Raw genomic sequence first — 24,088 nt, 5'->3', positions numbered from 1 at the left:
GCGAAGCAGCAGGATTTTCAATATTTTAAATTGAACTCCGAACACGGCTGTGCCCTAAGAGTATTACATTTCTAATAAGAGGCTTTAGCTTCAATTTGAATAATGACACAACAGGATTGTCTGTGATGCAACCATGACAAACCAGATATTTATCAATTAACGATTTTTTGCAAAACAAGGTAGGAGACGTCGACCGCACAGGTAGGAAATCTTTAACCCAAGTTGGACAATCCTATCCACCACTTGGCTCCTTTTGACTTGGCTGGCTGCTTGGGCCTTAAACCGTGTCTCTGTGTTTGTCTTTCTGTGATTAATTATTGATCACTTGCATAAACGGGACACTTGTTCTGTTGATCCTCGGCGAGACGTAAACCGATGCCAGCGCAGAGACCTCAAAGCCAGCCCGGAGAATATACAAATGCCAGGTAGGGTTTCAGCCTGGCCGAGAAGAATCCGCTCGTTTTCGGGAGAATTCTTTTATCTCGCACGGCTTTCGTTTTATTGGGTTGACTTGACGACGGTTTCTGTCTACAAAAACAGTCTCGAGATATCAAAACTCGTGTATACACAGGAACCAGCGGATTCCACTAAGGAACATAAACAGTCACCTTGCTCTGGCTCCCATATGAAACACAAACCAAAGTTAGACAACAGAGCAGCGCCAAAGTTCCAATAAGCACAGACATGAATCAGCAACGCCGATCCATTAGAGCTCACGTGGCCCTCGTCCGACAGCTTTCTATTAAACATAACATTACGATAAGCTAATTCTTGTACTTGCTTTTATATTAATTTAAACAATTTGGACCAGAACGGATAAATGTACCATGACTGGGGCCATTTAACATCGAGAGGCCACTCAAGTGATAAAATAGGATTCGCTTTTTCACAAGAAAGCACAAGCGCACCTCAAGTGCTTCCTCCTATTGAGGGACTGTTTCTGAGTCATGCAGACTGTGAAGCATGGCAGCCTCTCTATGGCCTTTTAGTGCTGGGTTGCCTTGGCAGCTGCTCCTGGACTCCGTGGCCTCCGCTGATAAGGAGGAGGAAGTGTCTGTGCCTAAGAAAGCAAGGTACACTGAAACACTCTCACACTCTTAACCCAGTTCTGGCAGTCATTCCTGCTGATAGATATTACATTTATCCTCAGTCACATGCTGTTTTTTTTTTTTTTTTTTCGTACAGTCACTGTGGTATGCTCTACGAGGATTATAATGGCTTACACCATACTCGAGTCTAAACCGGCTGTAATTGCCAGGCAGGTTTGGTATGCGGGCCTAAATGTGAGCAGAAAGCGTGGCATGCGGTGATGTTAGAAGGAGCAGTTAAAAAGAAAACGAAGATCCTCCTACAAATGAAGCCGGCGAAGCATCTTCCTCTTCAAACCAAGGATGCAGCTTATACTCGCCGTTATGTAACAGTCATCGTGTCCGTTTGGATAAAAACACGTCTTCTCGCGATTCTATTTTAAGATATCACTGACACGGCCGACACGCTGAACCCCTCTCTGATTCGTTGCTCTGTCACCGGAGCGCAGCCCCTCACACGCACACACATGGACGCTATAATAATTAAATGGTTTACGTTCCGTGCCATATATGGGAGAAAAGGAAGTGCGGATGAGTCACAGGTGTGCTTACAGCGCGTCGTCGATGGGGAATGTGCCCCTGTCGTCATCGCCCCCCCGGGCTAAAAGACACTGCCGGGTGATTAGTTTGCGGGGCTCGGCGACGGAGGGGAAGGTGCCGCAAAGGCAGCGTCAGGAAGACAGTCGGAGGCGAGTTCACGGCGAGTTCAAGTTTGGAGAAATGGAGAGCTGGTTTTGTTGCGTGAAAGGGAGGCGAGGAATTATGATATCAGTGAGGCGCTCCACCGGCAAGAATTAAACATCTGCTCGGAAGCATTAAGTAACATAATTCAAGGGAAAAGCACCGGTGGTGTCATATGTTACCGACGTGTCCCCTCTGGAAGTGAAGAGGAAAGACAGAGATCCTGGAGTCACCTCCACTCCGCTCCGTCCTCTCAATAACATTAGACACGTTAAGTAAGGCAGAAGGCTGTGTCTGAGGAAGCCACAGTTACTTTATTATTTTAGGCAACTTGTGCTTTGATATAATATTGAGGACTGGAGAAGGAACAGGGACCCTAATGGTGTTTACCATCCACTCTGGTCTCACGGTCGAGTGAAAACCAAGCTGAAAATCTCTCATGGAGCGGTTCATACTGGGATAGAGTGGGGTTATAGAAAACTGCAGGATGCAACACAGTCAACATGACAAAGTTTCACCACTTTTGATCTCAACGTGTTAGATCATTCACCACCATGAATCATTTTAACCAAATTAAAGGACCAGCGTGTAGGATTTAGGGAGAACAGAAAATGGAATCTAGTATATAAACACATGTCTCTAGCAATTTGTATTTTCATTTATATCTGTGCACAAAGCAAACACAGCTCCTCACAGGTTTTTTTATGCTGCTGCACCGAGTTGACAACAGTAAGCGGCGCTCGGTTGGTTGAAATTTAAAACCACGCTGCTCGATGCCACTAAATCCTACACAGACAGGTGATTTGATACCGATTAGGCCTGAATTTCCTCCGCCACAACCAAGAATGCTGGTCAGAAGCAGCTTGGCTGTGGACTTGCTTTCACCAGGTTCACCCAAACCAAAATACCTTGCATACAGGTTTCTAATCTCCGGATGAGCTGGTAGGACTTGCAGCGGTCCAGCAGGGTCCGGATGGCTGGAAGCGGGTCCAGGACGATCGTCTCAGGGTGGGCATCAATGTAGTCCTAGAAAACACAGAGACGCAGACGCTTCAATCGTGTCATGTATTTACTGTTTCAGTCATTCACGACACTCTAAATACTTCCCACAACAAATGACTCACAACTGCTTCTCTTGGCGAAAACACTAGAAAACACAACAACTGGGTGTAAAATGGAAACAACTGCTCAGTTTTTCGTGAGTCAACAGGAAGCAATTGTGAGCGTTAGTCAGACGATGAAAGTGATGCGAGGACATTTCATTTGTTGAACTGACAAAACTAACCGGCGGATTAATCGATGATGGAAATATTTGGGTTGCTGCGTTAACAAATATGTGTAAATGTGCTAAAAGGGGGCAACCATCTGCCGCGGCGCACACCAATATACAGATTAGAAACGCTAAACAAACCCGTCGGAGTACGCAAAGAACAAACAGTGAGGTGAAGGGTCGACGTGCTTCCCCCCCGTGTGTGCGCGGGAGTCAGCGGGAGGAGGAGATGTATGCCGCCGGGTGTGTGTAGGTTACATCACTGCATCTCTGCGTGGCCGGGCTGTTAGGTCAGCGCGAGGTTGCCTATTTTACATAACCGAACTCCCCTCGTCTCCTCGTCGGCTCCGACCTCACGCAACCTCCTTCTCCACATTTCAGTCTCCGTTCAGCGGATCTTTCTAACAACCGTCCCTTCTGTGCAACTTTTACCGACTCACAGATGTCGTCAGGTGGAGCTGACCGGCTATAAAACTACACAAACAGCCTGCCCGCTCACATCACGGTCAGTAAAAACACCCCCGCCGCGCTGCCATCCGCGTTCGAGCGGAATTAAACACACGCAGCAGCGTCGCGCATCAGGCACACATGTCCGATGGAAAGAAATCCATATTTGTGAACAGGCATGTAAACAAATGCCTCGGGCTTGACAGGGGGACCCATCTGTAGGATTTGCCAGGATCCAACAGGCAGCGCTGATCAAAGCCAGTCGAGCAGTTATATAAGTCAAACACGCTGCCACCGAAAAAATAATCCAAACTAATCTTCAAGGAGTTTAAGGAATACTTTGCTCGTAAGGACGCGGGCCACTTCCTGATTCCTGCGCCGAACGAGAACAAGAAGCGCAGTTAAACAGACAAGAGGAGGAGGTGAGAAAGAGATGAACGCTCTTTAGCAGGTGTCGGACAGGAAGAGAGCCAGACGTATGTCAGCGTGGGCTTAATAGAGAGGGCTGCACATTTTCTGCTCATTCCTCAGACCAGATCTGGTTCCACCGGAGATTAAACGGTCTCAGAAAATACGGCCGTTGGAGGATCTAGTCTGTTCCACTCATCGTGAGCCATGAGCCCGTGATGCCAAGGTCAAACCTGAAGTGAAAACTGATTCGATTAGGCCTTAAACCGCCACATCGACGTCCACCAGACCTATGTTCGTAGCAATGTACTCGTATATGTCAGCAAGGTAAACAAGCGAGCTGCTCTTATTCTTAATAATTATTCAAAACCGTTATATGGAGTTAGTGATGATAATTACAGTGTTAATCCTACAAAAAACATACAAGCTCAAGAAAATAATTAACTTCCTTAAATCACGTCCTCCTACACACGTTGAGAGCTACAATACCAAACAACTGGATCATCGTTGCATCACGTAGCTCCAGAGGAAAACCATGCTAATGTCTCATGTCCTCTGTGCACATGGCTCACACCTCAGGCCAGTGAATCACCGCAGCGCATCCCAGGATGACATTTTGTTTTAAATAAAGGGCTATTTTAGAGAGGAAGGCTCGCTCCCTCCACCACACAAGGTTATTTACGATCGCAGCTGTGCGATATTAGAAATGCGTCAATGCTTATATTTCCAATGGAAATGTAATCACAGAAGACAGTTGTGTTGGAGTAAATAACCAGAGCACAAGGCTGAGCTGCTGATTTACCAGCTGATACTCGACTCCACCGCCACCTACACTGGTAATCTGTGGGTAGCTAAAAGAACTAAAATGAACTAAAATTAGTCCGCTCAAAGAAAAGTCTGCAGATAGCTTAGGTTGCTATAATGAATTCTTACGGAATAAAACGAACACAATAGCCTGTACATAGCCAACTGGGAGGAGGACGTGACGTTTTAGATCAAAAAGAATAATTACATAACAATTTAAGTTTATAAAATGTGAGAGAAGAAAAAAAAAAGATCCTCGTAAGCTATAGCAGCAAATGCTCAAATCTGAATATGTAGGTTTTCTGACTGACCACAGAAGTGACTAATAAATGAATAAATAAATCAACTCATCACTCATTCAACCACCACGTAAGAAAATCTATTTCTGCCTCCTTACAGGGAAAATTCCCCCTTTTGTTCAGAGTCACCATAAAAGGGCTCTAGCTTATCTAAAGCTGTTCTTTATCGTACAGTGAGTTACGAAAAAAAAAAAAAAAACGAGGCGTGTGCGCTCGTTTCAAAACGGCTAGCGTTCCATAAAAGTGTCAGACGCAGTCATTTGTTAATACAGACCAGGTTCTGCCACTCAGGAGATTGCCCCACTTTGACATCCTGTTTGTCCTCCCTAATTGAGCAGTCAGGAACATGTTGACAGAACTGCGTGACGCTGATCACGATTACAGCTCCTCTGAGTCATTCGGACAGGGAGCGAGAGGGAGAGCTGGGGAGAGAGAACGAGGCCCGAGCGGCCGAGCGGAAGGTGGTGGAATAAAATTCATTTTCACACCTTGCGCAGCAAACGCCACATTGATTAATACACAAGACGGAGAGGAGCGGCGGTTTTTCCGAAAGCGTGCCGCATTTGGAAGTGCGACCCGACCTCCGTGTGACACGTTTGTTACTTAATGAAGAACGAGGAACACTCTCGATGAACTTTAGCATCACGGCTTGCTCAGTTAACCCATATAGCTGAGAAACCTTTGACTGCGCCTGTTATCTGTCTCCTCGATTCCTTGACGACGCTTCCTGATTCCTTTAACTGGGGCAATTACAACCGTAAATGTGAAACTATCAGCCATAAATGTTTTCTGGTATAAGTGTAACAGAACAGATAGTGTGTGCATTTTGCTCTGCTCTATCTAAAGAGCTAGAGCCCATTAAATTCTTGATATAATCTCCATCAGTCCACCACACATACGTCAGTCAGTACCAGACAATTACTGCGGTTCGATATCCATCCTGTGTGATATTATCTATTTACAGCTAATAGCAACATATCCTGCTGAACTCAAGAGATAGATTGTCTTGATGAGTCCTGATGAGTCTCACATTTACAGAATGATGAGCACAACCCTGAAGATTTTCCAGAGGCGGGAAATATTCATTTTGACGGAGCTCCGTGCTTTAATTAGCGAACACTTGAGCGGGAGACAGAGAGATGCGCACCTGTACTCTCTGCACCAGCAGCACTGCCTGTGAATCATTCTGGTCAGCCTCCAGGATGAGATCAGTCAGTTTGTGGATGATGACGTCCAGGGGACCCTGGTCCTCCAGAGGCTGGCTGAGGTCCAGCTGTGGAGGGAAGAACAGCACAGGTCAAGGATTATTACTGCAACAGAAACGTCCTACAATCAGGGGTCCACTGGCCACGTTTTCAAGTAAAACAAACCCCGACACTGACTCATTGTAACAGTAACTATGACGTATATTTTTCTTTTTTCTTTTTTTTTTTTTTTAATTTAGACGCATATCTTAACCCGCCGTTTACTCACATCTCGTCAAGTACTTATCATAAGTACTTGAATATAGATGGGCTTCTACATGCGCCAGTTCAGTGACCAGGCAGCTCTGGTAGGAGGCGGTACAGATAATGAAGTCTAGGGCGTTCAGAAACCTGCAATTACCATATGCATGAGTCTGAATAACGGCTGCGTTTGGATGCCCTGTTATTGTGGGTCCATATGTAGAGCCGAAAACGGTACAGCGCACGGAATAAACTGAGGAATCCACAAAACTCTAGTTGGTTTCCTCCACTTGCTTTCTAAACAAACTGATGAAGTATTTTTTAAGAAAAGGGCATCTCATTTTGGTAAGCCATGAATCTGCCACCGTTGTTGTCGTTTATACTCCCGATCTGTGTACAGAAGACAGTAATCTCGCCCTCCCATCTCACAGTTGGGCTTCAGAAAACAACCGCACTTTTTCTTTTCTGCTGTTTTTGGTAATAAAACACGTTTGTGATTGATCCCACATAATCCTCTTCCTCTTTATTTACAGCAGTACCTTTGGTGCAGCCAGAGTTTATGTTGCATTTGTTCTGAATTACACCGGCCGCGATTTATTTCTGCCGTCCTCTATTTTACTACACACACTCCCTCTGGCCAGAGCTCCAGTCTCTCAGGGCATAGTCTACATACTCTGAGAAAAGCCCAAATTAGCATTTGTTTGATGTTTAACAACAAGAAGAGCGTCTGCACCGGCCAGTGAGCTCATAAGTAAGTAGACAAACCAGCGATACGGGTTTGATATGACCTGCGTAGCACGGCATGAGCACGCACACATGTGGCATTTAAGACAGAGGAGAGACTGTAGGTTTTAGCAACCGACGCTAAGGCCTCTGATGAATGAGTAACTTCTAAATTTAGAAATGTTAATGTTTGGTAGTGGGAGAGACTCTTTTGAGTTACAATTCTACTTTAGGATATGCAAGTATAAAAATAAGTGTTCTTTAATTATCCATTATAATAATTATGGATGTATGTGCAATAGCAAAGCATCCAGTGTTTGTATTTGTTAAGGGGGGGAAAAAAAGTATTTGTATTCGAATATTCAAAACAGATGCAAAAATCTGTTTTATTTTTATTACAATTCTAATTTAGGATACGCAAGTGTTAAAATAAGTATTCTTTAATTAGCAATTATAATAATAATTATGGATTTATATGCAATATTGGTTGATGATTTGCATTAAATGCATCTAATATAAGTTAATCTCCTGGTCTAAGCCTGAACAAACATACGGACATGGAGAGACTTATGTTAACTCATGAGCTAATCATCGAATGAGCCAGAACATTAAAGACAAAAGACGATTCTGCAGCACCGGTGCAAACAGGCCAGAGGTGGGCAAGACCCCACTGTCCTTTGTGCTAGAGCTAGTACACCTTAGTCACACAGGTGGAGATCGATGCGAGAACTGTAAAACTGTCCAGAGTTTCAGTTGGTTTAAGGTTGGCCACAGCCACCGTCAACACTTTCTGGTTAATGATTGCGAGAGGTGTTAGATGACTAATTAGAGCACCCTCAGTCTAGCTCTTTGCAGGGCAGGACCCAGGATTTTGGCAGTAAATGTTCTCATCTCACTCTTAACGTGGAACCCGAGTTGAAAAATATTTATTCGTGTTTATCCAGCACACTCTGCAGTGTGCTACACAACATTATACACAATGAGCCAATAAGTAGTGAAAATAAAGGCGCGCTGTTTTCCGTCCAGAGCTCGTTACGCTACACCGTCGTGGCATTTCTTTCTCTGCCCATCTTCGCAGCGTTGGATCTCCTTCTCCTGCCCACTCCATTCCACATGCCTGCAGGAACACGTCCTCGAGTCGAAGCAACGTGCTGGCGCAAGCAGCAAAAATGTATACAAAGCCAAGTGTGCGTCACGAGGCTCACATTGGAAATGACCGCTGTCGTGTCGCGTGATGCAATTTCATTTAAATTGATTCTTTTGGTTTAACCATTTAAATATATTTGAATTCGTGAAGCACTTTCACATCATTCATACTATTCTCAATCCAGATGTACAACTCAACTTTTGTGTAGCAGATATCTACATGTTATTAATGTTAAATGCATGTTATCACACACCTTAGTAATTCTTCCTATATGTATGTATATATATATAAAATCACTATAATCACTTCTGTCTCTATTCCTTACACATTTGTTCATATGCAAATTTTGTAAATTTTTGGTTATACAATTTGACTAGATTGTTACTTATACTCTTTTTTTATTACATTTCTATTTTATTTTTTCTTGTGTTTTGTAAGAGTTAATTTATTTTTTAAATGTGCAACTGAGCTACTGTGACCAAATAACTGGATCACCTTGGACCCTGTTTGGTAAATTTGTTCCTAACACTCATTCTGTCCATGTTTTGATTACGCTGTTATCTATTTTATTTTACTAGTTAATACTTTTTTTTCTTTTTTTTTAGTTTAGTTTAATGTAATCTTTTTTTATCTTTCTCTTTTTTACTTGTGTTTTTTAAGAATGTTTCTTTTATGTGTAACTAAGCTACTGTGACCAGGTAATTCCCCTCATAGATCATTAAAGTCTGTCTAAGTTTAAGTTTAATTTGACATGGAAATGTTTTCCTGGAAACTCAAGATGAGAAACTGTTAATGCTACAAATAACCAGAGTGATTCTGGATTGAACAAAACGAACACAGGGAAATCTCTCAACACGTTCATGTGTAATACATTCGTCCTGCCTTTAAAATGGAACTTTGTCCCGACACGGGACATTGTGTAACTGCACTAAATGCATGGTATTCAAATGTTAACACTGACCGTCACACACACATGAGAAGAATGCTGCTAGGCAACTGTTGGTGTCTAGAAGCCACTGGGCAAACACACAATGAAAGAATGAAGCTGCTGTTGATATTATTCATACTGTACATATTATAAAGCTAAAAAGAAACCTCTATTCAATTCAACCAAAGCAAACGCATCACAGCTCGTAAATTAAGACGAAGTTTGTGAGTACTACAAGAGTGGGGGTGTTCATTTGGAGTTTTCTCATGAATAGACAACTACTACTACGATTAGACTACTATATGTATTACACGCTGACTGTCAGGTTCCCGTGAACCTGTGTATTAACAACTTAAGTAACAACTTAAGATGCAAAATTATAATTACATGTTTAGATATAATCTAAGGAAGTGAAAGCAGGTATTACATTTTGTATCAGTCAATCACGCAGACTAAACAAATAACATTTAGGGGACTGAGCATCTCCGCCATGCAGCAGGTTTATCAGGAAACGTAGGGTAGAGACACGTGCAGGTGCACACTTCTGCTTGCATCTGACATACGCATTAAACACTTAAACTTCACCGCGCTGCGCTGCTTACGAACTCACTTGACAGCGCTGCGTTAGTGTACGTTATGCTCATAAAATGTGTTGTTGTCACCTCTGGATAAAGTACTGCCGCGTGTTTAACACTAACAGCGGCGGTGACAGGTCTGCAGTCGCGGCTTGGACGGGGAAACTGGCCCGTGTTCCGCGGAGGTCCAGCTTTTAATCCCCTGCTTACACAACGCAGAGGGTCCATCCACATTCTGGCCCCTGCGCAAAAACAGGACTTGGCTTGGTAGGGGTCAACACCCACGGGCAAAGACACATCGCAGAGGATGAAGGCCTCCATCTCCCCGTGCGCACACACACACGCACACACGCACACACACACACACACACACACAGTGACCCTGCTTTAGAGCTCATCCCGGAACCCAGCAGTAAAGTCACTGATGTCCTGCTAAATGCTAAAAGCAGAAATGTCAGCTGACGTATTTGTAAATCCCTCTGGGACGGAGAGCTAGCAGCGAGCTACGGTGGTGACGGACAGCCTAGAAAACATGCCTGGATCCTGGTGGGAGAGGGTAGGTCAGGGCCAATATATTTTCAGCTTTGATGTAGCTTCACCGTGGGGCCGAGCTCTACGCGGAGGGAAACAAACGACTGTAATTTTAAGGCCGGCGGCGAGGACAGAGCTCGACTTTTTTCAACGAGCCAACTGAAATGTATGAAGAATAGTTTGGATCAGTGACTCATTAATGCCTCTGCCTCAGATGTCTCTGTCTAGCTGCACTCGGCTGCATCTGATCTCACCTGGCTTTCACTGCGTTGTAAGTAGATCCCAGAAGACTGTTTGGAGAGCGCAGACAAACATGTGATAAATTATTTATTTTGTGTAACGGCAACTGACACCCTCGTATGTACTAAAAGAAACATATGCGTCTGAGACAAACTAATTGCCCCTCAGGGATAAATACATTTTTTCCTGGTTCTGAGCTGTGGCTGTTGGCCACATTGCACATGAAGAACGAGACTAAAAAAACGTGAAAGTGAACCTCCAGCAGAATTACAAGCTAATGGCATCTTGACATCCCTCTCTGCTGCGTTGAGCAATGAAAGCTGATGAAACAACTACCTTTCAGCTCGACGTTAACGCAAACACTTTGTTCAGTAAAGGTTAAGAGTGACAGAAGTGGCTCTGCAGGTACTGTAACATTTAGAGAACACGTTCACAAGTCACAAAGGACGACAACTAATACCAGCGATAAAAGAACCTCCATAACTCAACCAAGCCCATTGAGGAGGGCAGAGGAAGTACAGTTCATCGTGGTCAAACTGTTGATTATGTCATTCGTCGTGTTCCCCGTCTGGAACCGAAAACAGATTGTCTCTCTTTTTCTTTTAATTTTCTTTTAAATAGGTCAATATTGACACATTAACATCAGCATGAAAATAAACTGCATCTGTAAACACATCTATTTTTGATTCGCTGCAATGACACGGAAACATTTGTGGTGAAGCTTTACGTGCATTTGTTTCAACCATATTAAAGTCACTACACGTTAATTCCTAATAAGCCGCGTTTGGGTCACAGCACATCTACCTTCTCTGGGCTTCTGTTTGTCAGCCTCCACAAATTCGATGTGCGGCCGAGATACAGCGGTATGCTGGAAATTGACTTTAAATTTCGAAGCACTTAGCATATGATAAAAAACTGTAACTCAATAACTTCCCTTTCGACAGCTCACTCAAACAATGACCATTTGCTGTGACGGGTTCTTTCTCCGAGAGCGAAATATATTGACTTCCTTGAAGCCAGGCCTGGTGAGTTAATGTCATCAGCTCTGAAATATAGACGGGCTAATGTACGGCGCACTGGGAGGACGGCTCTCATGAGCTCGGGGCTAAAGGGTCAGTATTGATGAGCTGAAAAACTGTGCAGAGGAGGCAAAGGGGAAATGGAGGGGTGAGAAGCAGAGACGAGCCGAGCGTAATGACGGGCTTGTTAAGAGCCACTAGTGCTTTACGGAGAAATGGTAAAAGTCAAACAAAAGAGGCATGAGGGGTATACATGTGGACGGCTTTCCCACACTGGGGATGGAAATATAAAATTAACTCCCTGGGGCTGCCAGATTTAGCAAAGATCAGTTCACACAGGGTAACATCTTGACCACGGCCAACCCCCTGCATAATCACTTACCATATATTTATATATGTGTGTGTGCGTGTGTGTGTGTATAGCTCTATCTATCTATCTATATATAGAGAGAGCAGGTATAAATGTACTAATAATTATATGCATGTCTTGTCTCTTCTTTATTTAGATGAGCGTGTGTCTGCAGCTAACAATTACTTGTATTAATGCTCAAACCACTATTTATTTTCTAGTTAAATCAGCGACTGAGCCGGTCAATAATACGCCTAAAAATCAGGTGTTTTAAACCACGGTTTACTTTATCTGCCTATCAGCCTGTTGGTTAACATTTGTGCGTTAAAACCATGTTAAAAAAGTTAGTTCATATGGTTCACAGCCCTTATGATGACGTAGTTTGCTTATTTGCCAGAAGCAGCCATTTATCCTTGGTTGGCCGAGGATGAGTCGTTATCGCCAGGGTCAGCTCGTCTGTCAGACCACTGGGACAAGGTTAGGCGATTAAGCCGGCTGTAACAGATAAATTGGTATTCGTATTCTACTCTAGCCTTGCGGAGAAGGTTAAATGTCCTTAAAATCCACATAACCCCACTCCCATCCTTCCTCAAAGCTTAAAAAAACAAATTAATACAACATAAACAAAGCACTTCATCTGAAATCAAATATTGTGCATATAATGAACCAAAACTTCCTCAACCCTTTCCTTTCCAACGTCTCCTGTTTATCTCTCCATCAATTGTGTTATGTCACCGTCTCAAACCTAATGTCACGCTTTGTGTGACGATTAATTCTATTAGTAGCGGCGTGTTTTGGCTTAAAATACACCGACAACAGTAATTGCGCAACACAATGCATAACACATAACACATGACTTCAAACACAAAGCCTATCTTTAAATAATTGTGTCATTGTGTAAAATGACAGCATATGGTCCTCTGCGCTGGGAATTAAGCAGTGCAACCAGAGAAGGCATCTTTGTACAATGCATTACAATAGCTACCTTTATCTTGACGTCTGATGTAACCATGACACTACGGGCACTGACTGGCATTGGGTGCACGTCTGAATCAACTGGTGTGCCCTCCCTAAAATGGCAGCGACACCAAGCTACAAATAAAAGCCCCGATTTGAGTGGGACAGAAATTCCAGGGACAACAGGTAGTCCCGGGAAAAGAGAAAACAGCGAAGGCCGCAGCGCTGTTCCAGGCCTCTGGGCACTTGAAGGGTCTGTGAGGATCCGCCGTCTCCCAGGAGGGACTGAATGCACAGTGGGAAACAAAGCCCTGCTTACTTTGGGACTATTCCCAGGACAAGGGAATAGAGGGACTCTTTCTGGGTGTGCTGATATCGTCAGCGCGAAAGAGAGAGAGAGAGAGGAAAAAAGTAACCTCGAAGCGAAGGGGGGAAAAAAATAACCCCCTGCCCCCAGGAAGAAAAGAAACGGGAGAAAAAAGGCCAGATAATTTCCTCCTCGATTGCAGAGAGCACTTACACTGACAGATCCTTTTCTGCACTGAGCTCCCATAACTTAGTGGCAACTGTGACTATGCTCCTGTGTGTGCTGCGTTTACTTACTCCGAGTAAGTACACTGTGGAATATCCATTAAAGAAGGCAGCCTTCACTTCTCCGGGGCCTGTATTTACTGGAACGTTACTTGGCACCCTTGACTAGGGTTAAACAATTACTACACAGATCATCCTTTCTTTTGGCTGCTCACGGAATATATTAAAATCTCCGGGTTAGTAAATAGCGATGTAAAGAACTGTCGGTCCTCATATGTACGTACATCATGTATGCAGGGGGTTACAAACTCAACACAGTTTACAGCAGAAGTCTGTAAAAATGGAAATGTGCTAAAGGGTTTGGTTTAAGGTTGTAAATAAATAACAATATTCATTTAAGTTCACGGTTATGGCCAAATCAATTGGTCTTTTTAATTAATTAGTTTTAGACGTAAATGAAAAGGATTTTTTTCTAGTTTGTAGCGTTGAAAGGAGTTTGTGTTTGACGTATCCATTTTAACAGCTCTTCTGACAAAATGGCCTCTCGCTAGGACACAGTGCAACTGAACAAACGTGTTTTTCACTCACCTGAACAACTTCTATTCCCCTTTTCCTGAAAAAGACAAAAAAAAATACATGTTTTATTATAAATAACATGACTATGATTATAAACAGACTAGGAATTTAAGGACCTAAAAACTACAACATAAACTGGACAGACAATAAAATGTCTTTCAGTGTCTAGAAACAACAGCTTAAGTACATACAGGCGCAAAGATTCAAATTTATATTCCTTTACAACTATTTAGTGTTCTTTATTAAATAAAAAATATACTTTCTATCACCTGAACTCTCCTTTTTTCCTTTAAAACATGTTCATTTCAAACAGAGAAAGCTTTTTACACTCCAAAATAAGGACTCAACAGAAGACTCTTCAATAGATAATCTGCATTGTTTGATGGCAGGGCAGGAAAGTAGGATTATTATGACTGAAAAACAAAATCTCCATGGAAAACTCTTCTGCTTTCCAGACACGGCACAGAAATCTGGTGTGGGGGCCGACCTCTCCTCCTTATCTAAACAGCAGAATTAAGGAATCATTTGTGCATAAATCTGACCACGAGATGACTTTGAGGTTGTTTTTAACAAACCCGTCAAAGCTCTGCACGATGCCCCCGACGTATAATGGTCCAACCCGCTGAGATAAACAACTAAAACCCAAAGTGCATTTGCACAAACCTGGTTCTGCTGGCTTGTCAAGAGTCTTCTGTGGGACCTGAATAGCAAACACAACCAGTTCCTAGTTGGGTGGGTGGGGGCTGGCTGCAATGACAACAAACACGTCGAGGACTACCACTAACCCAGCCAGTCCAACCCAGTTGTTTTTGAGGATACGGCCCCATGGTAACAGCAGCGCAGCCATTCACCGCTCCACAACAATGTGGATATTTAATACCGCAGCTGGAGCGTTTCATGTGAAGTGAATGGGGCCTTTGGTTTCGTCCCATCTCAGATATGGAGATCGCTTGCTCTCCGATACTGTTACACAGCAGGCGGAGTGAAAAGGGATGAAGGAGAAGACCCAGCAGAGGAGCGAGTCGGCGCCAGAACTTTTTAACACCACAAGTGCACGGACATGTAGAGGAAAAAAAAGGGATTTATAACTGACACGCGGTGTCATTTATAAACTCCAACCCTCAGGTTTGGTTTTTATAGAGCGCTACGTACAGTCTGTAAAGACTGCACGACGGTGCAAAGTTTATAACAGGGCGCGTTTGAGATTGTGCTGACATACTGATAAAGTTAAATGATATAATGGAGTTGCGGGCGTCTTGGGCGTTCCTAATGATCATACAAAGGTAAATAAAAATTAATATAGATTTTATTGTTAAATTTTGTCTAGCGTTCTAATTTATAATCTTGACACAAGAATGATAAAGTGAACTAGACAAGATAAAGAAGAGATATCAGTTTGACATGATAATATCTTTTAGGGCGAGTCTCATCACACGCTTTTAAATAATCAATGTATATACAAGTAGGTAGAATTAAATGTAACCTGCTTTCCCAGGATAAAGCGACAATATTTTCACATTATCCGACAGCCTGCCTGCTCTCAGGGGCATCGCCGCGTTTTCCAAATCAGGTACATGCGAATCGGTGAGAAGCCCCTTAAATCGCTGCGCAAGCTTACGCGAGACGAACATAAACCCAAGTGGGTCTGACCAGCATGAATCTTTTAAGTCCAGCTGTATGAGACAGGACAGACATGAAGCACTTAGCAATGTCAGCTGCATGCCACGTGATGACAGGGGAAAGAATCTGATCAGTCACTGTTTAAATAGAATAAACACGCCTATCTGCGGAGTAAAAATCATCACTGATGCAGAACAGCAGGCCCTGAGGAGGTTTATGACTGACTATACGAAAGGTCTATTTGGGGGGGAAAAAAAGTGTATACCTCAGAAGATTATCTTAGTTCCATCATTTCCTTCCTCCTGAACATGACTTTTTGTTTTCTAACATGCTATACGGCCGAGACACATGACAAAAAAGGAGAACTTGTGTCAGTGAAAGATTCAGAAAACAGAGTCATGATCACTCTCCCATTCTCTCTGCGGTTCTTTTTTTATTTACGTGTGCAGCTATTTGCTTTTGTTCTTAAAGGCTGGCGAAGAGGCTCGATCTTCTGTCTCAAACATCACAGCCCTTCGCGGCAAACAGGCCACAGTTTATCAGCAGAACGATAGAAGGAGAGAAGGGGGAGGAGGAGGAAGAGGAGGAGGAGGAGAGTAGCTGAGAGGTTTATGAAGAGATTAAAAATGTTTTGTGGATTAACGCGTGGTAATCTGCGCTGGCTCGGTCAGGTCGATTTGTGAAGCAACAAACCGGTTGGAAAAGGTGAAAATCCCTCACAGCACACTGTCAACATACGTGACCTACTCGGGCAAAATCAAACAACTGGTGGACACTTTAAAATGTCTTTCACACTCTCTCTCTCTCAAACTTAGCGGGATTCATTTTATCGTCCGAGTCTTCGGGATTACAGCCGCCCCAAACAAGGACCTCACACTCATGAAATTTTAGTTGACGATTAATGAACATACAATTAACTGTGATTAATGATTTAATGGTTTGTCCAACCTGTGCTGCTTGTTTTTCTATCTGTAATAAACGGCTGCATTTCTTTGACAGTGATATTGTCAGATTTACACTTACTGCTGTGGGATGTCTTGTTTGGTGACTTGGATGCCGTGGTCGATCTGTAGTCTAGATTTGTAGTGTTAGCATCTGACAAATTGCCTTCTCCGCATTGTTGAGATCTCCTTTCACCACAGTTGTGCTGAGGTGTTGTGGCCTAAACTGATGCTCATATATGTATATATATATATATAGACATATATAACAAAAGAACGCACCCATCAAACCTCACACAGTGAGGCGTGAAAGCACTGATGGAAATTACATATTTGTTAGTTTCACGCAGCTGTTTTTATACGGTTGAATTGAAGCAATATTGCGGTCAGACGATTACGCAATAATTGAAAGAGCACAGGCACCAAGGCGATGGTGAAACAAGAGACGATAAGACTACTGCCCTTCCCTAGTCCAATACAGTGCACACTAGCTATCGGGAATCAGTGAGGGAGAGTTCACCTCTCCGAGAAACATACTTGCCTCAAAACTACAAGCCCTTTTGATTGCAACTTACATAACGTCTTAGTCTGCTGGTCATGGATAAGCTACAACAAGATAATGTTCAAATATCAAAAAGCTGCCTCAGGGCTGACAGATCAGATCTGCGTTAAATCAGATATGCACACTTGAATTAATTTGTGTTCTGATCGCGCATCTGAACAGGTATGGCCTTTCGATTTGTCGATAGAAAAAAAATGTCAACAACACGATTTTCTGCAGAAATCCCAGACTTGTAACCGTAACTACAAGTGATGCAAAAACACTATGCTATGCTTCGAAAAACAGCCTTTAAGACTTAAACTCTAGGACAGGTAACTAAATAATAACACGCGTTTCAGCTGCACGTCGAATACACACACCTGAGACCACTGTGAGGCGTCCTTTCTACACTCGATCCCTTCATGCATCGTGTCTCAACAAGCACTGAACACACCATAACAAACAAGACCTACTGGTGGCACATTTCCTAACATTTCAGAAACTGGAGCAATCAAATAAGCAGAGCAGCCGCAGGCCGTGTCAGTACCCTTGAAATGCTCAACAGCCATAAACAGCCAGGGAAGTTAAAAAGGTGGTTTAGGAATGGGAGAGAAAGTTCAAATAAAATATTCAAAGGGGCTATTCCCTGTAAGAGGAGAATAGGTGCTCACGGGGTTTCTTTTGTCATTGACTGAAGAGGAAGTTCACTTGTCTGTGTGTGAAAGCAGCTCTTAATTCACTGTGACATAAATTGTTGATGACCCACAGTGGGGACGCAAAGAGAAAAAAAAAAAAAAAAAAAAAACGCTGGATGCAACATATATTGGTGCCACGAGCACGTACCTGCACAAATCGGCAAAGGCCTGAAAATTCAGTTTCTTCATCTTCTTCTCGCTGAGCCAGTAGCCCACTCTCCGGCCTTTCAGGAAAGTCTGCATGTCCACTGCGCTCCTGCTCTGGAGGTGAACGGTGCGTCTCAAGTCCTCAACCTGTATGGACGGCAACAGGAAACCACTTTATATAGTCACACAGCAGCCAACCAGGGCGATGAGGGGGACACTCAAGTTCACCACTCGATTTCTGATACGTTCAACTAACAAACCAGAAGTGGCGCTTTCTCTTCGCCTACACCTCTCCCCGTGGTTAGCATGCTCCTGTCGCCCAAACATGATTTAACAATGAGCGTGGTACAACATCAGGGGAACCCACCCCTCTCCCTTGTTTGTATTTTTTGTCACTGTTTTTCTTTTCTTTTCTTTTTTTTTTTTGTGCGGATAACCTCAACTGCTAACGTTAGCTGGCTCCACTGTGCAGGGATATAGCTGCATAGCTAAAGCGAAGGCATTCAATTAGGACAGCTAGCCTGCTAACAATGCTGACAAACCTGAAATGGTTGAACACGATCTCAAAAACGCTGGCGGGGGCAGCAACCGCTGGCTAGCGAGGAAAGGAAAACGCGAAGCAACTGAGTGAACTGGATAAAGCTGACAGCGACAGGCTACGCTGAGCTAACTAACCTGGTAGTTTTAGCACAGTCCCCCCTCCGGATCCGCGTCCTCTTCAGAAACTAGCTCGGGTAGTTTCCCATTGTCGGTCCGTCCGCGGGAGAAGGAGCAGCGAACACGGTGACAGATGACAGGCACGGCCGACCGGACTCACGTTGAGATGTGTTTTCTCACTGTGTGGCTCTGAGCTGGACTGACTGACTGACTAACTGCCTGGCTGGCTGACTGACTGACTGACTGGCTGCACACACCCAGGATGATCCAGGAGACTGATGCTGCCTTCAGGAGCAGCTCGGAAAACACCGCCTCACACCGTCGAATCACTGCGTGGCCGGTTTTAAAGCGCTTTTAGTTAACTAATTAACCCGTCATTTCACTCAGTGTTACTTAACAATGGCTGGTTAATATGTTTGTACATAAAATGTTAGAAATTGCAAATGCAAAAAAACATCCTTTAGAAAACATTTACATAGATTCTAATATGTTTGCTTTTATAGTCCAAACCTCACATTTATTTGTTTAAGATACAAAAACACAGAAAAGCAGCAAGTGCACGATGTAGTGAGTAAACATGTCGTAATTCTGCTTAAGATCCTTGACTGATTAAGACCATTTTCTGCCAACAGAGAAAAATTCACTGTTTGGTTCCTGACTCATTAATCGTCTCTTTGTTTTACTTATGGTGGTATTTCCTTTAAAAAACCTTGTTGCGGTCGGAGAAGTTCAGTCTGTTCCTTCTGTCTGTACACAGCAGACAAACATGTCGCAGTGGTGCCCTCCACTGGAAAAACACTGCAACATACACCCAGAACCAAAATACAGCAGACCACTAGTGCTTCAAGTGTTATATTCTTTTAATTAAGAGGTACACGTATTATTTGATGTCTAAGAATCCATATTTGTCCTGTTTTCATTTTGATATTGATCTTTGTGTTTTGTTTTGTTTTTTGTTTTTTTGCACACGATAGATAAATCAATAGACAAATATATTAATCCCCATCTTCTATAGTCCTCTGGAGATCCGTCTAGATAAATGCATAAATAAACAAAAGAAAAGAAAAAGAAAGAGGACTCGAAAAGATTCCAGTTCCCAGTGTTTTGTTGTTTTCTTTTCAAAGCCGCGGGTTTGAGAATATTCCTAGAGTTTATCCGCAGCCAAATAAACAAACAAACACGTTTTTGAAAGTACACAAAGGCACAAACTCTGCTCGACCGGACGGAGAGAGGGGGACGCAGTTTTTTAATACTTTCTCCAGGCTACTATTTACCACTGGAAAGGGTATGTAGCTTTTATATTAACGTGATTTTTTTTATTTTTAAATCTAACTAGGTTCTGTTATGAGAAGAAACAAATGCCCATCTATACTGAACGAGTTTGAACATTAGTAACCATTTTGAATGATACTCCGTGGCTATTTTTTCGCTCAGTGTTAATCCTAATAATGTTAGTTGGCCACATAGAAGCGATTTCAATCAAGGCACCGTTTATACCGCGTTGACCATTTCTGTCTAATGTTTTGTTTATATCAATAAACCCCGAACTAATTTCCTATAAATGAGCTGTGATCTATTATTAATAATACATTGGCGGTTGCTAGTTGCCGTTTTTGTATCGTATTTGTTGAGCATGTTGTCATAAACATTTTTAATAAAACAAACTATAACTGCGTCATATTTTTCTATTATAAACGTGCTTCTGATCTGTAAATAATTAAAAACCAATAACCATTAATTAAAGACTATTCATTTAAAAATAAATAAATACACCAACGCCGCCGTCTATATTAAAATAGGAAACAATAGTAGTATTTTTTTACATACACCACCAGGTGCTTTTTGTAGCTCGTGAAGCAGTACGTTTCGTCACTTCCTCCACGTGGTCTCGTCCCAAACTCCCGCCCGGAACAGCACACTCATTTATTATCAACAGTGTTGTCTTGCGCGGACCCCTTGTGTTTGATTGTGCGTTTGTGTTCCCGCTGGTCTCAGGATGGCTGCAAATAACGGGGACTCTGATGTCGACGGTGCTCTTGTCACCGAGGAGGAGATCGAGCAGGCTCTGTGTGTGCTCGCTGGAAGCGACCCAGAAAACTGCTCTTATTCCCAGGTAAGAGAAACCTCCTGCACCGCATACTCTGCAGCGCTCGTCTGGTACTATCGCGATTTTAGATTCACAAGATTGAGTGTCTGGGTTAACTGCGAGATTTTCACACGATAGCTGTGTTACATGTTATCATGATTTCTTCCAGTTTGCTTTGCATGTAGGGTTTTAAGACTAATCTTGTGATAATCCGAAAATGAAACCTTTAGTTCAGTTCTTTAGTCCAGGCATCTTGGCATCAATGATTTGCATGGTGCTTCCGTTGATTTACATTTCCTACTTTGGTGCAGGGTTATGTGAAGAGACAAGCAGTTTTTGCCTGCAACACTTGCACTCCCAACGCTGCAGAGCCTGCTGGGGTTTGTCTGGCCTGCGCCAACAAATGCCACGATGGACATGATATATTTGAACTGTACACCAAAAGGTAACAAGATTGATAAAAAATCTGTGTGTACTGACCGTTTCCCTTTATCCATTTCACAAATTGTTCTGTTTCTCTTGTAGAAACTTTCGCTGTGATTGTGGAAATAGCAAGTTTCCTGACTTCCAGTGCCAGCTAAACCCTGTGAGTCCTTTGAACCTCTACCGCCGTGTCTCCCTGCTGTTCGTGTTCTGAACTTTGAACTTATTATATCCCTTGTGTTCACAGACCAAAGATGAGGAAAACGTTAGCAATCAGTATAATCACAACTTCAATGGCTGCTATTGCACATGTGACCGCCCGTACCCAGACACAGATGAACAGGTATTTGTTTTGCCTCTCATGTAAATCAGATTATGTCTGTTTTTTTCTGTCACTACATGAAATTGTTTTTTTTTTTTTTTTTTTTATAGGATGCCGATGAGATGATTCAGTGTGTCATCTGTGAGGACTGGTTTCACAGCAGGGTACGAGACGAGATGAGCTCTTCTTTCAGCCTGACTCACATTCGAGCACTCCCTTGAATATTCAGCCCTCCTCGTTTGTCTTTAACAGCACTTAGGTTGCACTGTGGTGGAGCCCGAGGACCTGCAAGAGATGGTGTGCGAGGCCTGCATGAACAAGGCGCCTTTCTTGTGGACGTACGCCGCTCACTTCGCAGGTGACTGTCCGCTCGGCGCCGCTTGTCACAGGCGGGCGACTTTAACTCCAAAACTGAGACTGATGAATGTGCCGTTCTTTCTCCAGAGCCGCCTGTGATTAGCATCGGTCACCCTGAGGAGGAGGACGTAGAGGTCAATGTTGAGGAAGAGGACTGTGAGCCCTGTCCAAGGAGGGAGGAGGAGCCGTCCACCAGTCACGATCACACAAAGCAGGAGGTGAGAAACATTTATTTATTTATTTAGTTATTATTTTTAATGGATAAATTGTGGTATGTAGAGTGACAATGGATGGACACTAGAGAGGCGGAGGGTCTTCAAATGTGTATTAATATAACACTATATCTGCTACAATAGGTTTAATAATTGCAAAACAACAGCCTTTGACTTTAGACATCCTGTTACTTTTCAATCCAGAGGTGTAATTTTCATTCAAATGTGCTCATGATTGATTTAGAAAAGGTCTCTTTTTACCAGTCATTTTCTTGTTTTATCTATTTGGTAACATATGTATATAAAAAATCTTTCACACGTTAGATTCAGTATTTAGTGGAATGTTTTGCATTTATAGATAAAAGCTTTGCTTCCTTATACTTGTCGACAGACGTATTTTAATAACAGTAGAGCATGGTTAGTGTTTCTGATAGTTTATTGGTGTATTTCCTCTATAAACCCTCCACAGGCAGCTACGACTTTGTGTTAGCTATGTGGCGTTTACAGGGTCAGTATTGGAGTAAAGATGTTTTATCTCATTGTGCCACTAGGTGGGGTTAGTGGGTAAATGAGCAGATTAGCCCCAGAGAGCAGGCTCCGGCTCCTGTTATCGTGCCTTCCCCTCCTCTGGGTAATTACAGGAGAAATGACCCATGAGGCACCGCTTCCCCTGCTCCGTAGACGGCTTTGGCCAGGCTTCACAGGACAGCTTACTGTAAACTGGTGATTTTCATCACCCAGCCATGTCATCGTGTCGGTCGCCTTCAGCCATGCCCCGCGTGTGAGGGGATGTTTAACAAAGCCCAGGTGTTGTCATGTGTTTCTCCTGCCGCCACATCAGTTACTCACTCACACCTTTATCGTCTCTATACCAGGAAGTGTCTAACAGGAGTTCCCCGTGCAAGCGCACCCACGAGGAAATGACCAGCAGCCCTGGAAAGGCCGCGACCAAAGCTGTGGAGTGCAAGCTGAAGGAGCTGCAGGGCCGGGGGCCGGAGACACAGCGGCGGGGAGCGGTGTTCTGGCCTTACAGCTGGCGCTCCGAGCTCTGCACCTGCACAAGCTGCAAGGTAGGCTGCACAAACACCAGCTCAAAGATTACGGCGTAGGCTTCACCGCAGATGACGTACATGAGCAATATTTTTAATTAACGCTCGTCCCTTGTGTGTTGCATCGGTGCTTTAGAGGGCCTATGTGGCTGCAGAGGTGCAGTTCTTAATGGATCAGTCGGACACTGTTCTGGCTTATGAGAAGAAGGGCTTGGATGAACCGTTTGGGCAGCACCCGCTGATGGCGCTGACCAGCTCAATGGACCGCGTACAGCAGCTGGAGGTCATTTACGGTGAGCGCGGGGGTCGGTTTTCCCCCTAGGACATAATCATGTAAAGTGAAATTCTGTATAAGGGAGAGACGATTCATTGGGGACTAATGCATCACATGTTCTTCCCTCAGGTTTCAACGAAATGAAGACTTCGGTTGGTGCATTTTTAAGCCAGTGTGCTTCTGAAGGAAAGGTGAGAAATACACGCCCTTTGCAAGTTATGTTTGTCATTTCCTCCCCGCCACCCTCTTAATCCCCAACCTAACCCATTTCTTCCATGTTTACATCAGACGGTCACGGTCGAAGCTGTACATCAGTTCTTTGAAGAGCTGCGGGCCAGGAAAAGACGCAGAACTAATGCGGGATATCAGTAAGGAGGAGTCCACGCTGCTACCATCATATGCTGGGTTCATATGGTGCTTTGAATGAATGTGACCTTTTTCCTTTCTCTTAAATAAAGTCTGTTTTTGCTGCAACCAGTGGGATTCCCCAAGCTTGAACAAAAGAAAGTAGTACAAAGACTACTAAATATTGCTGTTCTGAGGTTAGAGTTTTATGTTCATTTTTTATTGATTTATGATGATGCCTTAACTTTGAATGAGTTTGTTATTTGAAACATTCATAGATGTTGCACACCGATACATTTCTATGAACAAAAATTGTGTTTCGCCACTTGCTTCGACTAGGTTAACATTTTCACATGATCACGGTGCTACCACGTAACTTCTTGCCAACATTTCTCGTTTTG

The 24,088-nt window shown here is 43.4% G+C and overlaps 2 protein-coding genes across 4 annotated transcripts in view; one reads left to right on the top strand and one right to left on the bottom strand.

The window, feature by feature from the left end:
* Positions 1 to 18,888, bottom strand: part of itpk1b (inositol-tetrakisphosphate 1-kinase b) — a 29,284-nt gene extending 10,396 nt beyond the window's left edge. Inside the window, exons 1-5 of one of the 2 annotated variants that reach the window (XM_047610921.1) lie at positions 18,638 to 18,888; positions 17,964 to 18,109; positions 14,031 to 14,055; positions 6,145 to 6,270; positions 2,678 to 2,795 (exon numbers count right to left, since the gene is read on the bottom strand). In XM_047610921.1, the coding sequence (XP_047466877.1) occupies positions 2,678 to 2,795; positions 6,145 to 6,270; positions 14,031 to 14,055; positions 17,964 to 18,058 (364 nt within the window). In that variant the 5' untranslated portion in view covers positions 18,059 to 18,109; positions 18,638 to 18,888. The remainder of the gene's footprint in view (positions 1 to 2,677; positions 2,796 to 6,144; positions 6,271 to 14,030; positions 14,056 to 17,963; positions 18,110 to 18,637) is intronic. The other variant, XM_047610922.1, reaches the window with a different exon arrangement.
* Positions 18,889 to 19,761: 873 nt separating this feature from the next.
* LOC125023571 (putative E3 ubiquitin-protein ligase UBR7) lies at positions 19,762 to 23,816 on the top strand. Of its 2 annotated transcripts, XM_047610919.1 has the most exons (12): positions 19,762 to 19,904; positions 20,615 to 20,732; positions 21,017 to 21,150; positions 21,231 to 21,291; positions 21,376 to 21,471; positions 21,561 to 21,614; positions 21,703 to 21,808; positions 21,895 to 22,025; positions 22,895 to 23,089; positions 23,205 to 23,361; positions 23,472 to 23,533; positions 23,631 to 23,816. In XM_047610919.1, exons 2-12 carry the CDS (start codon positions 20,616 to 20,618, stop codon positions 23,712 to 23,714), a joined length of 1,197 nt encoding a protein of 398 aa, XP_047466875.1. In that variant the 5' UTR covers positions 19,762 to 19,904; position 20,615; the 3' UTR covers positions 23,715 to 23,816. The 2 variants fall into 2 exon arrangements, with proteins under 2 accessions (XP_047466875.1, XP_047466876.1); XM_047610920.1 differs by lacking the exon at positions 19,762 to 19,904 and having other exon boundaries at positions 20,519 to 20,732.
* Positions 23,817 to 24,088: the final 272 nt, after the last annotated feature.

Source organism: Mugil cephalus, chromosome 17, assembly GCF_022458985.1.
Source record: "Mugil cephalus isolate CIBA_MC_2020 chromosome 17, CIBA_Mcephalus_1.1, whole genome shotgun sequence".
NCBI classification, from domain to species: domain Eukaryota; kingdom Metazoa; phylum Chordata; class Actinopteri; order Mugiliformes; family Mugilidae; genus Mugil; species Mugil cephalus.
Note: the sequence above shows the minus strand (reverse complement) of the source record. Positions and strands in the feature narration are given on the sequence as shown.

What these genes read in the sequence shown, in the direction of transcription:
- LOC125023571 (XM_047610919.1), top strand. Translation starts at nt 20,616, where the DNA reads ATGGCTGCAAATAACGGGGACTCTGATGTCGACGGTGCTCTTGTCACC. An exon ending in AGGACTGGTTTCACAGCAGG is followed by an intron (nt 21,615 to 21,702) that starts GTACGAGACGAG and finishes TGTCTTTAACAG; the next exon opens with CACTTAGGTTGCACTGTGGT. An exon ending in GTACGCCGCTCACTTCGCAG is followed by an intron (nt 21,809 to 21,894) that starts GTGACTGTCCGC and finishes TTCTTTCTCCAG; the next exon opens with AGCCGCCTGTGATTAGCATC.